At 40.7% G+C, this 22,623-nt stretch overlaps 1 protein-coding gene across 4 annotated transcripts in view; it reads right to left on the reverse strand.

Moving 5' to 3' along the window:
• The window catches only part of DLG2 (discs large MAGUK scaffold protein 2), a gene marked incomplete at both ends in the record, with an annotated part of 916,537 nt that overhangs the window by 787,171 nt on the left and 106,743 nt on the right, over positions 1-22,623 (reverse strand). For 3 of the 4 annotated variants that reach the window (XM_082494344.1, XM_082494343.1, XM_082494342.1), the window contains one exon: positions 17,883-17,924. The exons of the other annotated variant lie outside the window; for it this stretch is intronic. In XM_082494344.1, the coding sequence (XP_082350470.1) occupies positions 17,883-17,924 (42 nt within the window). Of the gene's footprint in view, positions 1-17,882; positions 17,925-22,623 lie in introns of those variants that run through there. 4 annotated transcript variants of the gene reach the window in all.

The raw sequence follows: 22,623 nt of genomic DNA on the forward strand, positions 1-22,623 counted from the left end.
GCACCAATAAATGTTCTTCTGGCTGCCTCAGGTCTTCAGTGAAACACCAGAGCAATCCCACAAACTTCAATTTATGCCTCTGTGATGCCTCCAGGTCCCCCGTTGTTTTCAGGGGGAACTTACCACAGGAAACAATTCTGTTGATGATGTGCGAAATGGGACAGAGGTGTCTCCTCGCTTTCTTTTAGCGGTGGTGGCTCAGCAGGTCTAACAGGAGCAAAAAGCAGTGAAAAATGGATTTTCACCACTGAAGTGAGCAGCTGTGACTCAGAACATATCAAAGCCACAGCTTTCTTGAGTTAGAAGGCATCATTCCTGCTGAGTCAACTTTGCTTATAAATCCTCGCTGCTCCTGTTTTCTGGATTAGGAACGTGGAATTACACACACTCTCCATAACAACTAGGCACGCTTGCATGAATAACCATCATGAACAAACCTTGAAATCACACACATTCGCAACAGAAAGAACTTGAGCAAATCCCCTCTGCTGAGAAGACACAGTCAGTTCCGAATAAAGCATGTAGCTGCGTTCATTTCTCTTCTGTTTGTATTATGGTCACATGTGAAATTAATTATGTGAAGCAGTATATATCTATAACTGGTGATGTAATAATTACAATCCGAATAACAAAAAAAAAAAACAGAAAGCATGTTACAGTAATATTCATGGCTTAAATCAGCAATTTGTTCTATCTAATAGAGCAGGCAAAATAGTATGAAACAGAATTAATGAAAAGTACTGCAAATTACATCTTACAGGGACTTCTGGCAATTTTGTAGCGGGTATAGGCTAGGAACTGAAACCCAAGAGCAGCAGGGCAGTAAAGCAGATTTCATTTATATTTCTGTCTCCTTGGTCCTGGGCTACTCAAAGAGCTGGAAAGAGCCTGGTGTAACTAATAGCCTTGGGCTCTGTAGCATACAACGGCCACCCAGTGCTATTGGAAATCTTTGCAGGGCTGCGGGTTGTTTTCCCACAGAGTTTACAGTTGTCTTCTACAAAAGCTTTTGCAAGGGAATCTTCTTAAAGCTGGAAAAAAAAGCCTCGAGGGCTCTGCAACATCTGTGGCATTTTTATGTGCCGCAAAGTAGATACAGAGAGGATGAGGATTTCACCCAAGTAGTCACTAAAAGATGTTCTAATTCTACATTAAATTATTGTTAATGTTTGTAGAGCATTTCTTTCCTTACCTATAGGAACAGTGCATCTTGAATTCTCTGTGAAGAACTTATTTTAATTTCATGAACGTTTCTTCATAAAATTATAATGACCTAGGATTCAGACTCGAGGAATAATTGGCATTTTTCCCACTGAGTAAAAACTAAGCTCTTATTGCTAGAGGTTCCCAACCTTATTTCTACCAGAGCTTATCTACCAAATGGGTTAGCAGAGAGTGATCTTTATCTCTCTCCACAGACAATTACTATCAACATTTTCTGGAGTTGATCGGTACAGTTCATTATTCACCATAACAGTTTAAGGCTTTGCATTCCATCCAGGTTGTTTCTTCTTCTTCCAGACAAATAATAAGCATTTTCTAATACCGTCATTTCTTGCAGTAAGTACATTAATGCATTTTCATAGCCCATCTCAACCATCTGCGTGGATGAATACTGCCTCCAAATAAAACTCTCCAACTGAAAAGGCTCACAGCTGTTGTCTGTATTCACCACTTGGGTTTCATTTTTACATGGCATATTTTTTTCTGGTTAGCTACCATTTGAAAGGTGTTTTTGCTGATAAAAGGTGATAGAAGGTGTCCTGGGATTAGATCACTACAGAAAAAAAGAAATAATTACTGCTGGGCTATGTAGGGATACAGACCTTGCTGACAGAACAAGGTCCAGGAAAGGTAATGTAAAACCTACAGAAATATCTAATTCCTTCATGAAAGATTTGTCTTTAATTCTCAGCATTGTTTGACTGATCCTAACATTCGTTTCTGTTGATAGAAAGATTACATAAATTGCAGCTACCACCATCTATATTAATTTAAGAACAGAGGCAATTCATTTGAAGACTACAAAGATCAGTACAGGTTTACTTCTCTTCCTTGCAAAGACAGTTTCTGAATGGAGAAGGTGAAGTCAAAGTAACCCCAGCGATTTCGTGAGAGAGCAGCAAAGGAGTTGAAACACAAGCAAAGGTACTATGGCTCCCAGTTCAACATTTCGGCCTCTTCTGATGTGCGTGTGGATGAGTGTGCACAACCGATGCCACGCACAAGGGTTTTAAAAGCTTCCACCGACGTGCAACTTTTCGGAACACCTTTGGAAGATTTGGGAGGGCGTAGAAAAAGTGCTTTTTACAAGTATTATTTTCTTACATGGAATGTAAAGCCATGTAATCCCTGAACCTGTTCCCACTTTTGTGTAGCAGGTTTTTTGCATTTTTGTGTTTTAAACCTTTTCAGTTTCCCGTTTCCACCATGAATGTTTTTCTAGACACTTTTAAAAAAATGTTTTGAGGAGAGCATTTTTGCCTTAAGTCCTTACATGGAACCATATGATGAAAGAAAGTGGGTTTAGGGTTTTTTTTTCTCCTCCACATTCCTAAGTTTTTTGATGTTGATTTTTAATGCCTTCTGCATAATTTGTTTATTTATTTTATCATATTCTAAAATGCAGTGTGAAATTTAAACCAGTGGTGAAACCAGTACTGGACAGAGTAACTGAGAAAAATCAACCACTGTAAAAAAGAAAGATCAAAAAGAAAAAATGAGGTGAGTAACAAAGCTGGTGAACACAGAGGGACAAAATTACCAAGGATGCACTGATCAAGGGGGTCTTGCAATGAGCTCTAGACAGTCATAAAAGTATTTTAACAGCTATGTCCTCCACTGCCTGCTCCAGATGGGTGCTCCAGATGGAAAGGAAGGACAAACCAAGCCTTGGGGAAAGCAGGAAAAACCAAGTTTAATCAAGTAACTGAAGTTCAACTGCTAAGCCAGAACCTCTTTTACTATTGCTTTCACAGACAGTGTGAGAGAAGCAGAGTTCCCTGAAACCTCAGCAAGAAAAAGTTCCACGTGGAAAGTCAGTAATGCAGATCTCCCTCTCTTCCCTACATTTAAGTTTCCAGAATACCTCACAATAGCAAATCAAGTGTGGAATTGTATACTAAAATCATGTGCAAAGTACCGGTCTACCTTCAGACCATATCTGCTGCTTTCTCACAATGTAACTGTGCTTGAAAACGCTTAAGAAAACAAGTATTGCACAATAGCCCGAGCAAAAGCTGACTGTCAGCAACAGCAAGGAACCATAAAATGTTTTCTAAACAAAGCGCTCAGATTGTAACCATTCAGAGGACCGTCACATGAAGGACTATTTCTCCTAAGGCAAATTCCACTTCTTTTCCAGCTAGAAACGTACCTTTCTCAGGCTGTCTTTGTTCTAATGCACTTGCAGTTAGTTCTTCAGAGGCATCCAGTTAATATTCGACGTGACTTCAGCCTGCCTGTGCTCTGAAGTCGTGTACACTACCACTTACATTTCATTTGAACTGCTGGAGAGGGTGCGGCATAGGGCTACCAAGATGATTAGGGCACTGGAACACCTCTCTTATGAAGAAAGACTGAGGGAATTGGGTCTCTTTAGTCTGGAAAAAAGACGGTTGAGGGGGGACCTGATCAATGCTTATAAATACTTCAAGGGTGGGTGCCAGGAGGATGGGAACAGTCTCTTTTCGGTGGTGCCCAGTGACAGGACAAGAGGGAACGGGCACAAACTTGAGTATAGGAAGTTCCACCTAAACATGAGGAGGAACTTCTTTACCTTGAGGGTGGCAGAGCACTGGAACAGGCTGCCCAGGGAGGTGGTGGAGTCTCCATCTCTGGAGACATTCAAAACCCGCCTGGACGCGTTCCTGTGCAACCTGCTCTAAGGTGGCCCTGCTCTGGCAGGGGGGTTGGACTAGATGATCTCCAGAGGTCCCTTCCAACCCTATGATTCTATGATTCTATGATTCTATGATTCTATGATTCTATGATTCTATGATTTGTGTCCTTTTGTATTCCTGCCGATACCACATTTTTCTTACATAGTTGGGAACGTATTTCCAACCAGTTGTGGTTACGGTAGATAAGTAAATCTCAGAAGCCCTCTGCCAGAAACTTAAACAGGAGGAATAGAAAGATAAACTTATGCCAAATGTACCAGAGGTTATAAATTCCCTCAGAGAAATGGAGGCCAGAGGGACTGTATTCCTTCAGTCCAAACCTTAATTTCATAAGGCCTTTCTTGAGGGATTAAATTTCAGCGCTGCATTTATAATTTTTATTTTCTAATTACTATTGTAACACGAAACACAAAACTGTCATGAACCGTCTTATTTGTTGAGTTGTGTCTGGCAGAGAGGAGTACCAGCCGTTTCAGAAGCAGGGGCAAGAGATCTGAACAACAATAGAATAGCTTATCGAGTTTGTACTTTTGAGCCCATATTTTGAAATCACATGTCACTTTTCCAATTTTTTTCTTTTCTAAGTCCTTCCAATCTCTCAGCATCCGTGGTATTTTGTCACTGGGTTCCAGCGATGCACTATTGCTTTGAATAACTTCTCCTTTCATCAGGCTTAGGAGTGCTGCCTTTCAGCCTCACTGAATGCCCCTTTGGTGCAATGTGTAGGAAAACTTTGAGACAGGAATAAAATCTATCTATCTACTTTACAATGTTTAGCACTATGGCCTCTTAATTCATGTATTTTCTAAAGGAAACAGCCTCAATCTTTAAAATCTCTCATCCTGCAAGCCTTTTTGCCTCTACTCACTAGTGACCTTCAGATAAATAAAAGCTGATGAATTTTCAGAAAGGTACTGTAGTTTTGTTCTTGCTCTAGGCTGATAACATTTCAGACCCAACAAGTAATTACAGAAAGGGGAAAAAAAAACAACAAACAACTTCTGTTTTTTTTTTTTTTGGTTTGTTTGTTTGTTTTTTTCACTTTAACCAGGAATTGGTATTACCTGGTAAAAAAAATGAGAACAAAGTAACTTTTTTTTTTTCCCCTGGAAGAAGGAACTAAACAGGGCAAAACAAAGCCTTCCCTGATGAACAAGAAGAATTGATCAGCAAGGCAGCTTAGTTGTTTGAGGGGAAATGTTGCTGAACGTAGGAAAAATTCAATGAAAAACACATGACGCCTCCATCTGGTGAGGTATTTTATTAAAAAATTGGGAAATGCAAAGGGAAAGAGCAGACAGTGGCAAAACTTCCTGAAATAATGAGGAAGGAGCAACAGTGACCCTGGAGCCAGACTGGAAGGGAAGGATGGGAACAAGATACAGTGAGGACACCACTATAGTGGTGGGAAATCACCCTGCAATGCATGTAGGTCCAAAATCAGGCCCCGTCTTGGCCTTTCTGCTAACATTTTCTTCAACACAAAATGCGTTGATGTAGCATTGATACAGCATTGTTTTGATACTGCATCACCTTTAACTCACTATGTAAAGGCAAACTCTCAGAGGGTACAGCAGTCAGCTTCTGAGAGCCACAGAAAGGAAAAGGAGGAAAAAAAAAACCTTGGAAGAAGATCTGGAAGATTTGAAACAGTAAGGCTAGCAATTTTTTTGAGCTGTGTCCCAAGGTACCTGCTGAAAGATGTGCACTGCGAGAGAAACAGACAGTATTTCAACGAGAAAATATCACTGGAGGGATCAGAGACGCGGGAACTGTGTTGAAAAGTAGTGCTCCGTAGATAAGTTTGATGCAAAGCCAGGAACTAGCATCAAATGTCAGCAGCGGAGAGATTGTACATGTGTGAAGAAGAGACAGAGCCGTGGCAGATGCAATTTAGGCATAATGAAACTGAAATGAGTAAAACCAGAATAAACCAGGGAAACCCAGAAGTGACTCATTGCTGTTTACAGTTAGCAAGGAGAGACGAGAGGTACGTCTGCTGGGGGGTTTGGGGCTGTGGGGGAGCTTGAGGGGGTATTTTGTCCAGTCAGTTTCAAGATTGGTTCCCAGGGGCTTCTTCCACTGGGGCTTAGTCATTCACTTGGAAAAATTATTACAGTTACTTTATCTTTTTTTCTCTTCCCAACATATTTTTTGGTGGTGGTGGTGGTGGTTGCACTTTGCTTTAATCGATGTAATGCTCAGGGCTTTCCCTCTGCAGCCCTTCATCTGCAATGTTGGAGTCGGCTCCTCCCGCTGACACATCCCACCCACGTACCCCCGGTTGCTGCGCCACTACCCCCAGCCCTTGTTTTCCCCCATTTGAATTACTTTCCCTTCCACTCACCCTTTGCCACTCCTTAGATTTTGGTTTATAACCCTGTGCTAGGGATGAAACAGAGCTTAGCAGCTAACACCAGTAAAAGGTACTCTTTGAGACAGCCACTAAGTGTTTCCCCACAAGCACAAAGCTCAACAGCTCTGCAACGTCTCTGACGGATTGGTGAGCGCTCCAGTCATCTCTGTTGCCGTAACAGGGAAGAAAATCGAGTAGGAGAGACTCAGAAGGTCCCAAGTAAACTATAAAATGACTTTGGAAAAGGGAACACCTGATGCATTGGAGAAGACACCCAGAGGGAATGCTCATCTAGGGACACCCTCACCACTCCTCTTCCAGGCTGACCATTGTGGAAACTTTTCCCTTTCTCTTTTCTCTCCTTTTTTTTTTTTTTTTCTTTTCTATTAAAGCTGATGTCTGGCACCAGCTATGGACCACACAAAAAAATCCTTTTGCATCTTTGTTTCATCATCCCGTGTGAAACTACATCTGACAGGGGGCAATCCATCCATTCACGATTTATTAGCCTGTCAGGAAATCTTTAGAACATTTTTCTGTATTACACGTATGAATTCCCCTTAAAGCAGAAGACAGCAAACATTCTCTCTTAGCTTAATACTGTTACAAACAATTACACCATAACAAGCTAAAGGCTAGAATTACATTTTAGCTCTTTGGGTTGAAAGCATTGCATTTTCCACGTGAAAAAGAGTGAAATAAATATTTACTTAACTGTCAAAACTTTTGTGAAATTTGTTCTGTTTAAAAGATCATGTCAACATTTAAATCTAACTGGGAGAAAAATCTCAGGATCAGGTCACCTGTTTCGGTCAGATGCATAGTGTTAATTAGATCTTCACAAATCCCCTGGTAACCAGCTCTTAACAACTTTTGAAAAGTTGGTAATTATGTTAAACAGTCTTTGACACTTAAATTGCTTGCTCATTTTACCCTGTATTATAGAAACATGGCAAATTTACAGTGCAGGTACTGAACAAATATTTGTTAATTAATCCTCACAAAATATCCCCCTAAGATGCATTAGTGACTCTATTACTTCTATTGACATTTTCTGGTGGATGTGTGGCAGCAGTTCAGGTCTTCCAGAGTCACACCTACACTTGTAGGCCCACGTTCAGTCTTCCTTCTTGTATTTCTAGCCAAGTTTACCCCTAAGATGATCCCACAGTTTTGGGCTCCTTTTAGGGTTGATGATACATATAGCTGTTCAGCTGGACAACTGTGACTGTCTAATTTAGGACAAGCCGAACTGGTTTCTCAGTTACTGAGATTTACTGCCTGATAGGGCCCAAGCTCAGATGAACACCCCCTGCCTCAAAGACACCTAAAATACTCAACGTATGTGCTTTATCTCTTTTTTTTTTTTTTTTTTTTTATGGCTTTGCAGCACCTGCCTACACTGCGGAAGTTCTCAACTCTCAGAAAAGAACCAGACTCAAGTGTGCGGTCCTTAATTTGTCATCTCATAATTTTAAAGCAACTAAAATAAAATATAACAATTGAACATCATTGAAATAATGGGCTGATCTACCAGCTGGGCAAGAGGCAAACACGCTGCAAATAAGCTCAGTTCACTTACTCACTGCTTATTTTTTGTATATTAATTAAGTAATTTAGAAGCAAGAACCAAGACAAAAACAAAGGAAAACAAATCAGATTATCTCATAGTCCCGCAAGCTCTTGCTCTTGCCTCATCTCCAGGGCATCTTGGCTGACCCTTCACAACAGCTTGCTCCTCCTCCCCACATTCTTATGTCTTCCTTCTGTTACATACAACAGGAAAGGAGAGAAAAAGCTGCCTGATCAGCGTTAAAAATCCCATCTTTGCTGCCTTGAAGGATAGGATTAATTTGACCAGATGGAAACGTCTATAAGAGAGAGACCTACATCTCAGCTGGTCACCTAAGCTCTCTCTGGTAAATGGAGAGAAACTGGCACTTTCAGGACAGAATTAATCTCATCCCCATGTAGATATTTAAACTAGGTCATATGAATCATGCCTTAGAAGAGACAATTCCTCTCTACTGACACTAAAGGGAGCCTGAAATCACTAGATATAGATGTTTACATCAGTTATGTCTGAAGTTAAGTGAGCTCAATGCCACCTGAGTTTTTTAGATTGCTTTCTTGCTTTAGAAGCAAAATGCCTTATATTCACTTTCCGCTTACATACATGGCTAGAAACCGGACACATCTTCATGTCCCTATTTTTAAGAACTCAAGCACTACAAGAGATGTTTGAATGCGTCATGTGATTCACTACAAAAGCAGGTTTTCATAAGAAATTAATAACATCTCAGAAGCACACAGGAAGAAGAGCGTATGAAAGTACTGATCAGCACTCCAACACCTTCTCAGCGAGAATTCAGGTTCTTGACTTCACGGGTCATCTAGTAGAAATGAAGTCATCTTTCAATGTCTTAACATTTCCCTTTTCTAAAAGAACTATGGTTTAATTTCCTAATAAGAGGACATTTCATATAATGTCTAGTCACTGAGTTGCTAGCTGTTACCGCAGCCATGGTAATCTAAGGATATAAGTGAGACCAAAGGGCATTGTGTACCCAGAAGTACATCCACTGGTTTTCAACCACTGGAGATGGTCCAATAAATGAAATCATCTTCTCCACACCAGCTTTGTTTCACTCACAGTTTATTCACTTTTCCATTTTAACTGGGCGACTCCTATTTGGCAAGAAGATCGGCCCTTCAAAGGTTCCTGACTTCAGCTCAGTGATCAGTTAGAGACAGATACGGACTTAAACAAGGACTGGGTTTAAGGAGATTCATTCGTAGCAATTGCTATTGTGCTAGTTATGGCTAATTTTTCAAAAGCACTTAGCATGGAGTTGCTGATAAAATATATGTTAATTTCTGAAGGAAAGACATACACGTAATGCCAGGTTAATGGAAAACAGATCCCGTCAAGCTAACGAACGTGTTATCTTTTTTCAGACGGGATTACAAATTTGGCTGACAATGGTAACAACGTTGATATAATATACTTAGACTTCTGTAAATCCTTTGACACAGCGTTGCATGACATTTTATCAAAAACAAAATCAAAATGGCACACATTAAATGGGTTAAAAAGTGACTAACTGACAGGATTCAGAATGTAATTACAAACGGGACAGCCGATCAGCTGTGTTCGGTGGGATCCTCAGGGGCTGGTCCTGGCCTTACGCTTTTCAAACATTGATCAATCTGGGAGAAAACTCAGTCACTTACTACTGACCAGATATAACAATGACAGAAAAAAAAAGTAGTGTGGTAAATGGTGCAGAAGACAGGTCATTGATTACAGATCAATGTATTTTTTAACTCAGACAGCAATAAAGTCCTATCTCCGGGAATAAAGAAAGCAACTCTTTCTTATGGGCGCTTTCCAGAGAGGTCTGCAGTTAAGCAGGTGGCAATTCTGCTAGTTACAGGGCAGAACAGGAACTCCCAGAGCAGTGATGTGGCTAAAGGAGCCCTGGACACACACACACGGTGTCTTTAGTAGGAGCCAGGACATCCATTTCTTCTTCACGGGGCTACAACTGCTCTGAGGCTGCGCGCAGCTGCGGCATGCACAGACCAGGAGCCCCACTGTGAGACTGGAGAGAGCTCAAAGACAAGTCATGAGAGGGATAAGAGCTCTGGCAATCATGCTTTGCAGTAAAAGATGCCAGGAGCTCGGTTTATTTATTCAGTCGAAGAGATGATTAGGTGATGCCTTCGCCACAGCCTACAGCTACTCAAGGGGGGAACAGCCCTTTGCAAGAGGACTCCTCAGTCCAGCGGATTAAGATGTAGCAAAAAACGGAAAGTGACCCAAAAGCTGGAAGATGAAACTAGATTAATTCAGACTAGAATATGGCACACACCTCCAACAGACTAATTAACCCCTGGAATAATACATTTGTAAAGGTTATGAGAGGTTCTCCCTCATCAGAAATTATTCAACAGAAACAGAATGTTTTTCTAAAAGGTACAGCGAGTGTCAAGAGACGTATCCTTCCCCCAACAACTCATGGTAGTTTTACAGTCTGCGCTGGCAGACTAGATTAATGACGATTGTTCTGTCTAACTTGAAAACTTGGCCATCTATTTTTGTTTGCAAATGAAAATGGAAGTTTTGAAAACAAATCTGGAGCAGGCTGAAAATCCTGTCCAAAATATCTGCAAATATGTGTGCAGTATCTACGATATTTTCTTCATCTGTCCTGCAACTTGGAGGAAAATGCTATTCTGAGTTTTACTTCTCCAGGCAATCCTCCTTTTCTGAGGTTTTAGTGATCCTCTGCGCTATCAAAGGCACGCACGCCTTTCCAATTACTTCTCTGCAGAGATTCCTATTTGAAACCTGAGAGGTTTACCTCTTTGGTGAAAGTGAGACTAAAACAAAAAATGCTTGTGCCCAAGTTTCTTTGATTTGTTTTTAGGACATTCGGATTTTGGGTTACTTGTCTTTCCAGAAGAAGTCTGGAAGCTACTCAGTTATCAGGAGAATTTATACTACTTCAAACACTCCTCTGTCTGGAGTTACAAAGGGAGAAATCAGCCACCTCCTCCTCCTCTGAGAAAACAGTGACGGCTCTGCTTTTAATAATAGTTTTTTTCATTCTGTTACTCCTGTGTTAGTCATTAATCTGTAGCTATCACTCATTACTTTGGCATGGGGACACAGGTGGAATGCAGACTGCCTGAATGTGTTCCAGAGTTCATTTCTTTGGTGTGTGTCCACAACTGAAAAAATATCAATTCTTCGTTTGGAATCTTCTTTTGCATTTTTACTTCCAAAAGACACTTTCCTTGTCTCCCACTGTCTGCAAGGATATCATGGAAGGAAAGGGGTGGCAGTTTCCCCCTCCAAAAACAGGTAGAAGCGTTTCATACGTTCATACATACATGGGAGCCTGCCTGGGAACAGAACATCTCAGCGTGTCCAAAATAGATATACAACCAGTAGCAGCAGCATTAAGAGAGGACACACCTGTGAAGGCCAGCCCTGGAAAATGCAAGACTCCACTCAACTACAGACACAGAATATCCTTATCCAGCTTTGCGTGAATGAATGGGACAGGAGAAACAGATGAAGTTAGAAGTGGATGTAGATAGAAGCTAACCATGAGAAATTGTTGGGCAGCCTTTAATTGTGGCAAGCTATTATCAACTCCATCCATCACTGATTAATGGTCTTCTGCGCTTCTCCCCACCCGGGTAATAGGAGTCAGCGAGTTTCCCAAGAAAAAAGAAATACTTTTGCCTGGCTCCATTGCACGTTCCTCAATATTTTGTCGGCAGCATTGCTGTCAGGATTGTTGATCTAATTTCTCTGCCATCTCATAAAAATCACACAAACAGTGGTATCTCAAGTGCATAGGGCAAGCCTGTCAGCAGTGATTTAACATTAGAGGTTTAACTTTTCATCATTTTTACGTAAACATAAAATTGTCCCATATAGACATGATATTATATTCCAGTTACTTGCACATATTAAAAACTCAACAAATTTAAATACTTTTACAGTTCTGGATCTTTTCAATTCTCCTGTAACAAAAAGGCCAATTATATATCTCTGATAAGAATAGCTCATCAGATAAGCTTTAATGAGCCCACATTAAAATGGAAGACACAAAATAGGATTGAAATATTTTTCTTGGTACTAGTATCTATCCAGAAATTTCTGAATGAAGAAAATAGTGCCTAGCTTCTGTATCTTCCAACCACTATTTTTGTGACTAACTCTTCTAACTTTAGATAAGTGCCCCTTATCCTCATAGCATGATATTCATATTTGCTTAGTGTTCATAAAGAATTCTTAGTAGTGGATTTAATTTCTTTTACTGTGCTTGTCATTTTAGCATCTCTGTACCTATTCACACATTTATCACGGCCTTTAGGGGAATATTATTCTGGTCTGTGGGTTAAATATAGTCCCAATCTTATTATATCTAGAAAACCAGAGCTGCCGCTGTGTTATTAATCTATTCTAATTACTGCTTTCATTCATAACTCCTTATGGTCATATATTGTAAATCAACACTTGTAGCCGGGTGGAGTAGTGAAGTACATACTTAGGTATTTTAAATGCTTGCAAATACCGCTAAGTTTGATTTCAGAAGTGGAAAACTCAACCTTTAGGATTCAAATAATGTACTTCTTATTCAGACAGAACTACTATTTGAACAATACGAGACTGGATTCAGATCTCCCATTCACCAGAACTCCTATTAATGTCATTGGCGTGATTGCAAAAACTGGGCCATAAATCATAGAATCATAGAATTGCTGAGGTTGGAAGGGACCTTTAAGATCATCAAGTCCAACCATTAAGGTTGGAGAACTTTAACTTCCTGCGAGCATGAGAGTGGGCAGTAGCAGTCTGTTTTAGTAACAGGTACAGCAAAATACCAAAAGAAAGAAATGCTGTGGTATTACTATCGTCGTAATTTTGAGAGAGCTTTCTATGTAGAAGCTGGTGCAAGAGATCACTAACCCCTTTTTGCAATGAGTTATCTCTTCCCTAAAATTCCGTCTTTGTTTAACGAAAGGATGACAGCAATACATACAGCTCAGCTGTTTTTAGCTCTCAAGGCTAGATCCCGCAGCTGTTAAACAAATCCCTTATAAAGTTCAAGGTCTTCCTTATTTTATAGCCTGGGCAAATATTTTATAAACAGATGACAAGATCTATTACAGAAATGCAACTAGATATTCACAACCTACATAATGTTATCCTTTTCTTTGTCCTCAAAACTCCCAGGGTGGAAATTCCACACCAACTTGGTTTGCTTTCTAGTACTAACCTACATTTTGCCTTGGTGTCCTACAGTAGTAGAGAAACCGTACTTCGACTTGTATTGCAGTTATGACTATGCGGTTATGAGTGAAGCGAGTCAGACTGTCAGACATAATCGGAACTACAAAAAGGAGTAAACTCAAATAAAAACTACCCCTGAGTTTATTCTTAATTACACCAGAAAAAGTGAGAAACAAGTTTTCCCACTTACTCCTTTTAAAATGCTGTATCAAAGCCATTCATGTGACTTCTGAAGTGTTCCTCACTTAATAGAGAGGTGCTAGAGCATGGTGCATGATAGAAAATTTAAATGAGGAAAATATGCAGAAACCAAGCACCATGTCTGGAAGTCTGCAAGAGCTGGGAGTCCAAATCCTTTTGACTTCATCCCCCATTTGCAAAGAATACCGTAAGACTGCAGCAGAACATATTTCGGCGATACAGGCCCAAGTCTGAAAGATTCATAAACTCTTTTCCTTTGGAAGACCAGAACGATTCTTGGTACAGGTGGTGAAATAAGTGATATACACAACTTCATTATGTAGCTCTACCATTAATATATACTGTGAGAGGAGCACAGTTACAGCCGTGTGTAAAACTGTAGCCAGAAGTCAGCGTCTCGGTTGGCATTTGAGACTTTTTGCAGCTTTTGGCAATTAAATATTTTGCTATTTGTTACTATGATTCTTTTGCCTTTATTGCTTAATCCTCAACTTCCGTTGGAAACTGCTGGGTTAAAATAATTACTTATGTTTCTGAAATGCAGGACGAACAGAGAAAGCTAAAGTGATTAAATGATGCTAGCCTACAGGGTCCTCCACAGGCCCTGGCCATACTCCATTCCTACCCCAACAGGTCTTCTGCATCATCCGAGATCCTCAAAAAGTGACAATTCATAGGTCAAAATTTCAGCCACAAATCACTTCACGGTTACCATATGACACAGGCCAGCACAATCTTTTAATTGCAGCACAGGAGATACAAACGTTCACATGTAGAAAACTTCAGTCACCACCATGGTGACCCAAAGTTAGCAGTCAGAACAACAACAAAAAAAAAGGTACTTATTTAACCCAGTGTTCATGTAGGAGCTCAGTTTTGTGAGGTGCCAAGTGTACCCATTAACATGAAGACAGCCTGAAACTCCTGCTGAAGTAACTCTGAAGCTCCTGGGAAGCCTTTTGCACTTCAGAGGGTATGGATCCAAATTCATAACGAAAAAAAAAAAAACAAACAAACAAAAACAAAAACCTGATCTTTACCTGAAGCTCTGACGATCCCAAAGCCAACACTGCTGCTGAGAATGAGGTGTTTCAAGGTGAGAGAGCCCAGCGCTCACATCAAGTCCCACGCTAAAGTACAAATGAGAGACCTCAGCTCTGCTACCCAAATTCCCAGAAGCACCAGCGGTGCCTTCAGTGAGACCCTCGAACTGTCAGCCCGGAATAGCAGCCAGGTTCCCAGTAAAGTCTGTCAGAACTACACACGGAGTTCATTGAGGGAAGGGCAAAACTCCTGCAAACTTTTAAGAAAAGCGAGACCCCAGTCCATAAAGGCTTTTCAAGCTTAGCTCAGACTATGAAACCTAAATATTTGCAATGTTTCCCATAGTTTTACAAGAAATACTGCTAATACTGAGGGGATTTAAAATACTTGCCTAAGCCAAGAGCAGAAAGTTTTTAACGGCAACCTCTAAAAATCTCTTGCATAGAAATAGAGAGAATATTTTCAATACACAGTGGACACAATTAAAACTACAAACATGTGGGACTGGGCAGCCTGCTGCCATAGTTAGCCCGTGCTCCTGAGACTTACCCCTGCTGAAAATACAGCAACGTATTTAACTACTGCCTATAGTAGGAGTTCACTTTTTCAGGCACACTGCACATTTTCACAAGAGCACTGCTGATCTCGGAGGCACCGCTTTTAGATCTTAATTCCCTGACTTCGGTGCTCATTTATTATAACTTCCACTGAGGTACAAAATTGTGCATATATGAGAAAGCAAGAAAGACATGAGTGAAAAATGCAGAATTTTAATAAAGCTGTGTCCAGTAAACAGGCAAGAGTAAGCAATAGTTATATTTTCTTTTTATTTTTTTAATTCAAGTTGATTTTAATTTTAAAAATGTAGGTCCAGAGGAACTTTGACAGAGAAAGATATTTTGCTGATAACTTCTCAGACATCTTTCTCCTTTTTTTTAACCACTGGCTTTGTTTCTGCTCAGGCAGGAAGAAACGCGTATTCACACAGGCAGGTACGTGTTCATGGCCAGCACTGTTCTTTAGTCAGCTGTAAAAATAGGCTTTGATTAAGAACGCATGGAGTAGACCTCTTTTTATAAGTCTGCATATGCCAACTAAGTTCACACGGGCAGTTTCAGAGAGACTGGCAATCAAGAAGCGAGAGTCCTACCTTGAACTTGAAAAATCTGCTTTCTTTAAAGCCATAAACTGCAGCTGCCATCAGAAACAGACCCAATTGCTTTTCTTTTTCACTTTCCAGGGCAAGCAAATCTATTTCCTGCTACAGCCTGTACTTATAGTTTAATTCTATCTTATGACTGAAATATTTGAGAACCACTAAGATTTTTCCACCCATTTTAAAGGGGGAAAATACAAAACACGAAACAGATGTTTTATAATGTATTTCATTTATTTTGGCCACCCAAAAAGCTGTGGCTTATGTTAGTGCCAACCAAGTTAAAAGCAACAGAGTTTCTGCAGAAACACTATGTAATACATTTTAGAACGGCCAGGCATGGGGAGCACCTTTCAATAAACTCCTATTTGCTAAGTAATTTTCAATGTCAGAAAAAGAAAATAGGAATTGCCGAACATGCAAGTGACACTGCCATACTTGGGCCATTCCTGGGGGAATTTGCAAACTTTATGCAGCTTTTTTATGTTATTGTACCCCAATGTATGTCTTGGAACACAGATGATCAATGTATACTTTAACAGTGGATGAGTTTGATGAAATTAGAACAACTGAAGATAACATCCCTAAAACAATATAATGTAAACAACAGATACTGTATATCAAAGAATTACTCCAGAGACAGAAAAGCTGAAGAAGTTCCAACGAATTAAAACTATCTTATCCAAACAACCGTCAGACTTGGGCTAGTACAAACTTTTCACTTTTTTCTGTGTTTATGAATGGAAATAAAGACATTTCAAAAGTTAGACCCAAGAGACTCCTAACAGTTGCTGTGGTGCTTACTGATAAGGTATCTTGTGGAAATTACAGTAAAAATAGTTACATCGAAATTTCCCCTGTACCTATTCTGATTTTGACTGAGAAATCATTTCTCAACAACAGACCCACTGTAACAGAACACCTTCAGCCCAGTACTGCAGGCTGGGGGGCAAAATGAGCAATAAAGAATGGTTGGTCTCAAAACATTTCTTTATTGACAATTTACTGTGTAGAACACAGGGCATATAACGTGGCTATAATTGACTAACCTGCCAAAAACATTCTAGGGAAAGCATAAGGAAAGGACAACGGATGTGATTTCGGAAAACAGAGCAGTATTAAAAGCCTTAACCTGTATTTTTGGGCTTGTTACCCACATATTTGAAGCATATCTATTTTTCACCTTCCTCCTCAACAGTGGCAGAGAAAGTGAATTGCAAAAGTTAATTAGAAAGTAATAAAATGTGAACGCTTAGCAATCCAGTACAGCAATCAGCAGTACAGACTTTGACCACATACACAGGAGCAGACTCTTAGAATGTGAGCTTTTAATACAAAATACTTTTTTAATCAAATGGCCAAAAATCATTTTGACCTCATAAACAAATAGAAAGTTCATTATTATCAAATCAAGTGCAAATACAGAAAACTCACTTTAATTCAGAGGCATGCTTAAAGCAGTTTGAAAGCAAAATATCCTTTGGAATTATTTCTCCAGGTAAAACAGTTCTGTGATTATCCAGCCTTTGCCAGTGCTTTTCTTCCCAGACAGACACACTCATCTGAACTTGAAAAAGCCAGAATGCCGAAAGTACCTCCCCAATATGTTGACTAAGGACCGTAATTCATTTAAATTATGCAACTGGATTCCCACAGCTGGCCCACAGCTTGGCTTAGAGCTCAGTTCAGTGCTAATGATCCTGTCTGCTAATATTGTCCTACTTGCAGAGAAGGTAATATATCCAGCAACTTACATTGAAGTTCTGACACTAATTAACAGAGCAAGCAAACGTTGACACGAGTGACAAACGCCGGTTCATAGTTACTGTGAGACCAGTGCTGCCAGCTGGCGTTTTCCTCTGGCGTTTTGCAGTAATAATGCCCTGTTTATTTCTTAGGGCATTGCTTATAATTCGGTTGTATGCACCTTCTTTCAAGTTAGAAACAAACCAGCCCGAAAAGCAACCCAGAAACCAGCGGCGAGACCCCCGCTTCTCAGCCAAGTAATCCACAAGAAAGCATGCAAGCAGCATCGCCGGGAGGATGCACGGGGGGCTAGAGTATAGGAATTCTTATCCTATATAAAGCTATGCAGACTCGTACAAACAGCCTTTGGCATCTTGTTTCCGGCCTACCTGGACAGCAGCAAAACATGTTTATCAGATCATGCGAGCCCAGAACCTGAACTGCAAGCGGTTAAAAAGCTGAAGGTCGCTAAGCTGCAAAATTAAAACACGCTTCTACGCTTTAGCTACACAGACACCGATAAAACAAAGCCTCCACAACCACCTGTAATAATATGCCTGTTCAGCTAGCAATTCCAAAGTACTCAGCAACACAAGGTAGACATTTTCTGCAGCTGGTCGTACATGTACATTCCTGCCAAATTGTTGTCTCGTCTCCTCTTACCTTCACATTAGTCCGGAGTGCACAGTAACATGCAAAAAACATTGCAGTAAACAAGGAGCATATGGACCAGTATTCAGCGTCTCTGCTCTGCACAAACGGTACACACACGATCCCGAGCATGTGCTACTAAGGAGCATCCGTTCCCTCTGTCAGTTTGAAAATGCATTGATCTCTGTTTTTCTGACTACAAAAAGACATGTCTTGAAGGCACTGAGTGAAAGCTACATATCTCTTCAGCGACTATATATAGAAATATGCCCAGTAATCTCAATTAGCAGAGAATTCAGCGTCTGAAACTTGGACCTCAGTTGCTTTTCCTTCCAGCATTTTAAATTCGGGGGGGGGGGGGGAGAAGGAGGGGGAACTCACCCAGAGGGGAAAGGTGAGGAATTAAAATGTAAGCAGCGAGTTACTTATATTTCCCCCTGGCTTTGATGTTTTTCTTTTCAATATTTTACAAACGTTATACTCGGAAAAATGAAGAAAGGTTTCTCTTCCAATTCTCAAATTTACTGTAGATTCTGCACTGTTTCTGTCTGCTCCTGTTAAAGATGCAGCATCCCTTTTAACAAAGCCAACGTCATCAATCATGACAGATTCAACATGTTCTACTTACAAATACAGTCTCTGATTAAGGACAATGGCTGGCTGCCTTATTAACGTTTCCTCAAATGCAAGTTCAGTCCCCTGTGCTAATCTATTTTTAAATAAAAAGTCCCACCTACTCCTTCACTTTCATTTAATAAAAATGCAGCGGACTACTAGTTCTAAAGATCCTGAATTGCATTGTGCTCCTAGCTCAGACACTGGACATCGTTTTCAAACTGGTTTCTTGCTTGCTGGGATTAGAAACACAGAGAAAAATTAAAATGAAAGCAGAAAAATCCTGGAGAAGGCTGTGCCCTCACATTTGTAACTACATATTCTGAATTTAAAATGCTCAAATATCTTCCAGAAGGAGGGAACTCAGAACCTAGCCAGAAGGCAAAGCTTTAATTCACAAGCGCAAAAATAAGATCAAATCATTTCTTTCACTCCTGTCAACCGCTGGGATGCTACAAATTAACTGATTGTTTACTAGGCTGCAGGGACACGAAGTCAAAGGCTCAACTCTTTGTTTACAGCACCGGGAACCACCGATATTCATACTGAATTATGAAGCAGTCTTCAGGAATAAAATCAGAAGAGAGCCTCTTTTTTCTTTTTTTTTTTCACTGCAGCAGATACTGTGGGAGGCAAAGAGTGGAAAAGGCTTTCCTACCTTCCTCTCTATCAGCACAGAGCAATTTGTGTAGGATAAGCATAACTTAATAGACATATCTGCAGTGACTTTTAGGATTTCTTTAAATAATGCTTTACGTAAACCCTCTTGGAAATCTGCAGAAATACTGAAGTCCTATCAAAGTCAGTGGGTATCTTTCTGTGGGCAATGAGGTGAAGAAGCTTAAACAGAAGGACGTGCAGTTAAAGAAGAAGAAAGAGGGGGAGGGGAAAAGACGGCAGGGTTTTTTCCAACATCTTCCTAAAGACAAGCTCTCAGAAACTGTCGTCAACTCCAAGTGAACAGCTATTTTTAGCCCGTCATTGTTTGTGCCTTTTTTTAGGAATGAAAAAGGCAGTCGTGTTTAAAGCTAGATATTGCTCTACAATGTATCCTAAGACAGCTACTTAATTTGATCCCCAGCTCCATCTGTCATACAAATTAAGTAATTAGTAATCACAACCTTCTTTGGCACAGGCAATGACTTCCAGAACAAAAGAGATGAACCCTGTTCTTAAATCTAATTCCCCAATTTTTATTAGCAATTAAACGGAGGTCCAGATGCCATAGTTCATAAAGATGGGGTATCCCAAAGTTATGATAGTTCAGACTTTGGCTGCAGCAATATCCATCAAATAAGCTAAAACATAGTAACGTGTTGCTCAGCAAAAGCATGGGAGAATTAATTGATGTATTTTTTCTGACACTCTTCAAGTGAACAGCAAGGGAAAGGAATCATGGTTTATTTTGCAGTACAGTACATACATTAACAATTAAAATTAAGCATCTTAGTCATTGAAAAATTATCACAGATCTTGGGGAATTCTGATCCACCAGAGAACTGCAATTCAAAAAGCAAAGATGAATAGATGCACAGTCCTGAACAGCGAGGCGAGGCTCAGGCAAGCATGTAGCTGCATATGAAAATCAAATCCAAGCCTCCTTTCTGCCAAAGGAATTACACAAGGTTTCAGTCAGCAAAGTCTTTGAAACAACTTTCTTCTTCACAGTCCAAAAAAGCTAATGTTTTTGGTTTTAGGCAAACAGACCCAACATGGGGAAAATAGGAATCTCACTAAAAGAAGGCAGGGCTGCGTAACTACATGGTTCCCAAGCGATCGCTTGCATAAAAGACTTTGAATTCCGTTAGGAAACCAAGAAGCGATGCACTCCCAAAGTCTTCGCTCAGAAAAACTTCCCGAGACTCCTGAGTGTCTGGGAGGAAAAGTTATCTGGGAAATTACAGACCCTGACCCTCATAACACCGTGAGAGTGAAAAGAGAAGACTCCCGTCCGTGTGGCGGATGCCTCCTATAATAACTGTGGGGCATTTGAGAATTTGCTGGAAAATTGAAACCTCTGTACCAGCCAACAAGGTATTACTTTGATAGCAGACCAACAGAACACATTTAGCCGGGGCTGCTTCAGGTAACCTACACGAGCAGATGCCTGCGGGGCTTGCTCACCTCTTCCAAAAACATTTCTCATTGCAGCCGTCTGATTTTTAAAGGCGGCATTCTCATCAAGGACATACAATATTTTATCACGACTAACGGCTACCCCAAATCGTATTGGTGATAGTTACGGTCTTTGACACAGAGTTGATAACAAAGACTGAGGAAAAACTTTGCCCGAATCTGCCAGACGCACCAAAAATAGCAGAACATTTCAAGTGCTCAGGGCCTCTTTAAACAGGAGACCACAGGGAAGAACCCTGCAGATGAAAGTTACCACACTAAAAAAAAAAAAAAAAAGGTTAAGTATAAATACAGTAGAGAGACAATAGTCCAAAAAGCTGCATTTCAGACCCTCTTTAGAAAGACGCACCACTTGTAACCTCAATATTCTTAGATGGGGGAAACCACCGGTGCCACTGTCTTAAGCTGTGAAATTTCATCGTTACTTTATCCTCCTGTGCCTTCAGAAGGGGAAAAGGGAGCGCTCGGAAGGAAACCCCGGTTGTCTGCAGAGGTTCAAAGAGAGCAGAGGGAACGTGCTGCCCTGGAAGACCTTGATCTCAGGAGGCCCCGAGGGCAGTCTGCTTCAGAGAAGCGAGGGGGGAACAGCGCTTCGCAGCATCTCACACTGCCCAGTAGAAGACCAATAGAAGCTCGAAGTAGTAATAGTAGTAGTGATAGTAGTAGTGTTAGAAATGATGTATTGCCATTGTATCCTGAAGCTGTGGTCAAGGACCTCCACCGCGCTACAGCACTATGCAAGCACAAAGCTGACAGTACTTGAAAAACTTTATAGGGAAACAATGAAACCATACTGGAGAGTAATATTTTCATCTTTGTCAGCCTAACTATTTTCAAGGTGTTTGGTTTTTTTTTCCTCAGGTATCATCAAAATGGTGGTATTTTACAGGAGAGTAACGCTAAAAGCATTAGGCTAAAAATGCAGTGAAGAAAGCAACGCTCTCCAGTGTTTGCTCCCCAACAGTGCAATGTGCCCCACTCCATTTAAACACCATGTTTGTGGGTAAATATTAAAAATTGCTTTTAAAAGGCTTGCTGCGATGAGACAGATTTTGTGATCACCCTCTGATGATCACGAGAAAACCAGAGATTATCTAGAAAGAAGAAAACCAGAAAATAGAGGGGGAAAGGACTGAAGAAGAAGGTGCGTTGCTCTCTCGGTGGACAGAGGGACAAATGACACTCCTGTCCTCCAAAAGAGGGGAGAGTGGACGTCTGCAGGGGGTTGGACATAGTGGTGGCCACGCACCTCTTATTAGTATCAACACTGATAATCCGCACCACCGACTTTCAGCAGCCTGGGGTGTAATTCTCCCTCTTTTTGCAGCGGTGCTGGAGGTACAGGCTTGTGTGGTCATGGCGCTATGGCTACAGTCATGCTCCATCACACCCTGTCTTTGCACACTGCGGTGATACAATCTATATAGCACCCTAGTCCTGCATTGGTTAAAAGCCTCTGATTTCAGCACACGAGCTTTAAACTAGAATGATTCTACTCATTTGCCCATTCCTGAGACTTTCATTTGTCCTGAAAATGTTATTTTCCACAGCTACAGAAAGTTTGTTGCACTGAAAATACCCATGTCGGGGAGTGGGATATCGCAGGAACCACTGATGGGGACCGCAGGTCTTGGGTGCTGTGGGGTCTACAGTTCCTAGATGGAAAACGTTGACCCCTGAAGAGTGGATTGAGCCTATGGGTCATCTGGAAAGAACTGCAGAAGGAAGAACACGGAACAAAAGCCACAACTGGCAAGAAGGCTCGCTTGGGCTTTCCACTACAGCAAAGTCTAGCAAAGCGTAACAGACAGAGGAACTAAATCAGCAGCTTGAGCTCAGCAAATCTTAACATTTAAAGAAAGAGAAAGAAAAAGGCTGAATAGATTATTTACAAACTCTCGTCTCCAGTATTGTAAACATCTCTCTGGCACCCTGGCATTCGGATGCAAAAGTCGCTGTGTCAGATATTCTTCCTCACTTCCAGGCCAGTAAACAGCAAAGA

Source organism: Vanellus vanellus (assembly GCF_965231255.1).
Source record: "Vanellus vanellus genome assembly, chromosome: 1".
In the NCBI taxonomy this organism is placed as follows: domain Eukaryota; kingdom Metazoa; phylum Chordata; class Aves; order Charadriiformes; family Charadriidae; genus Vanellus; species Vanellus vanellus.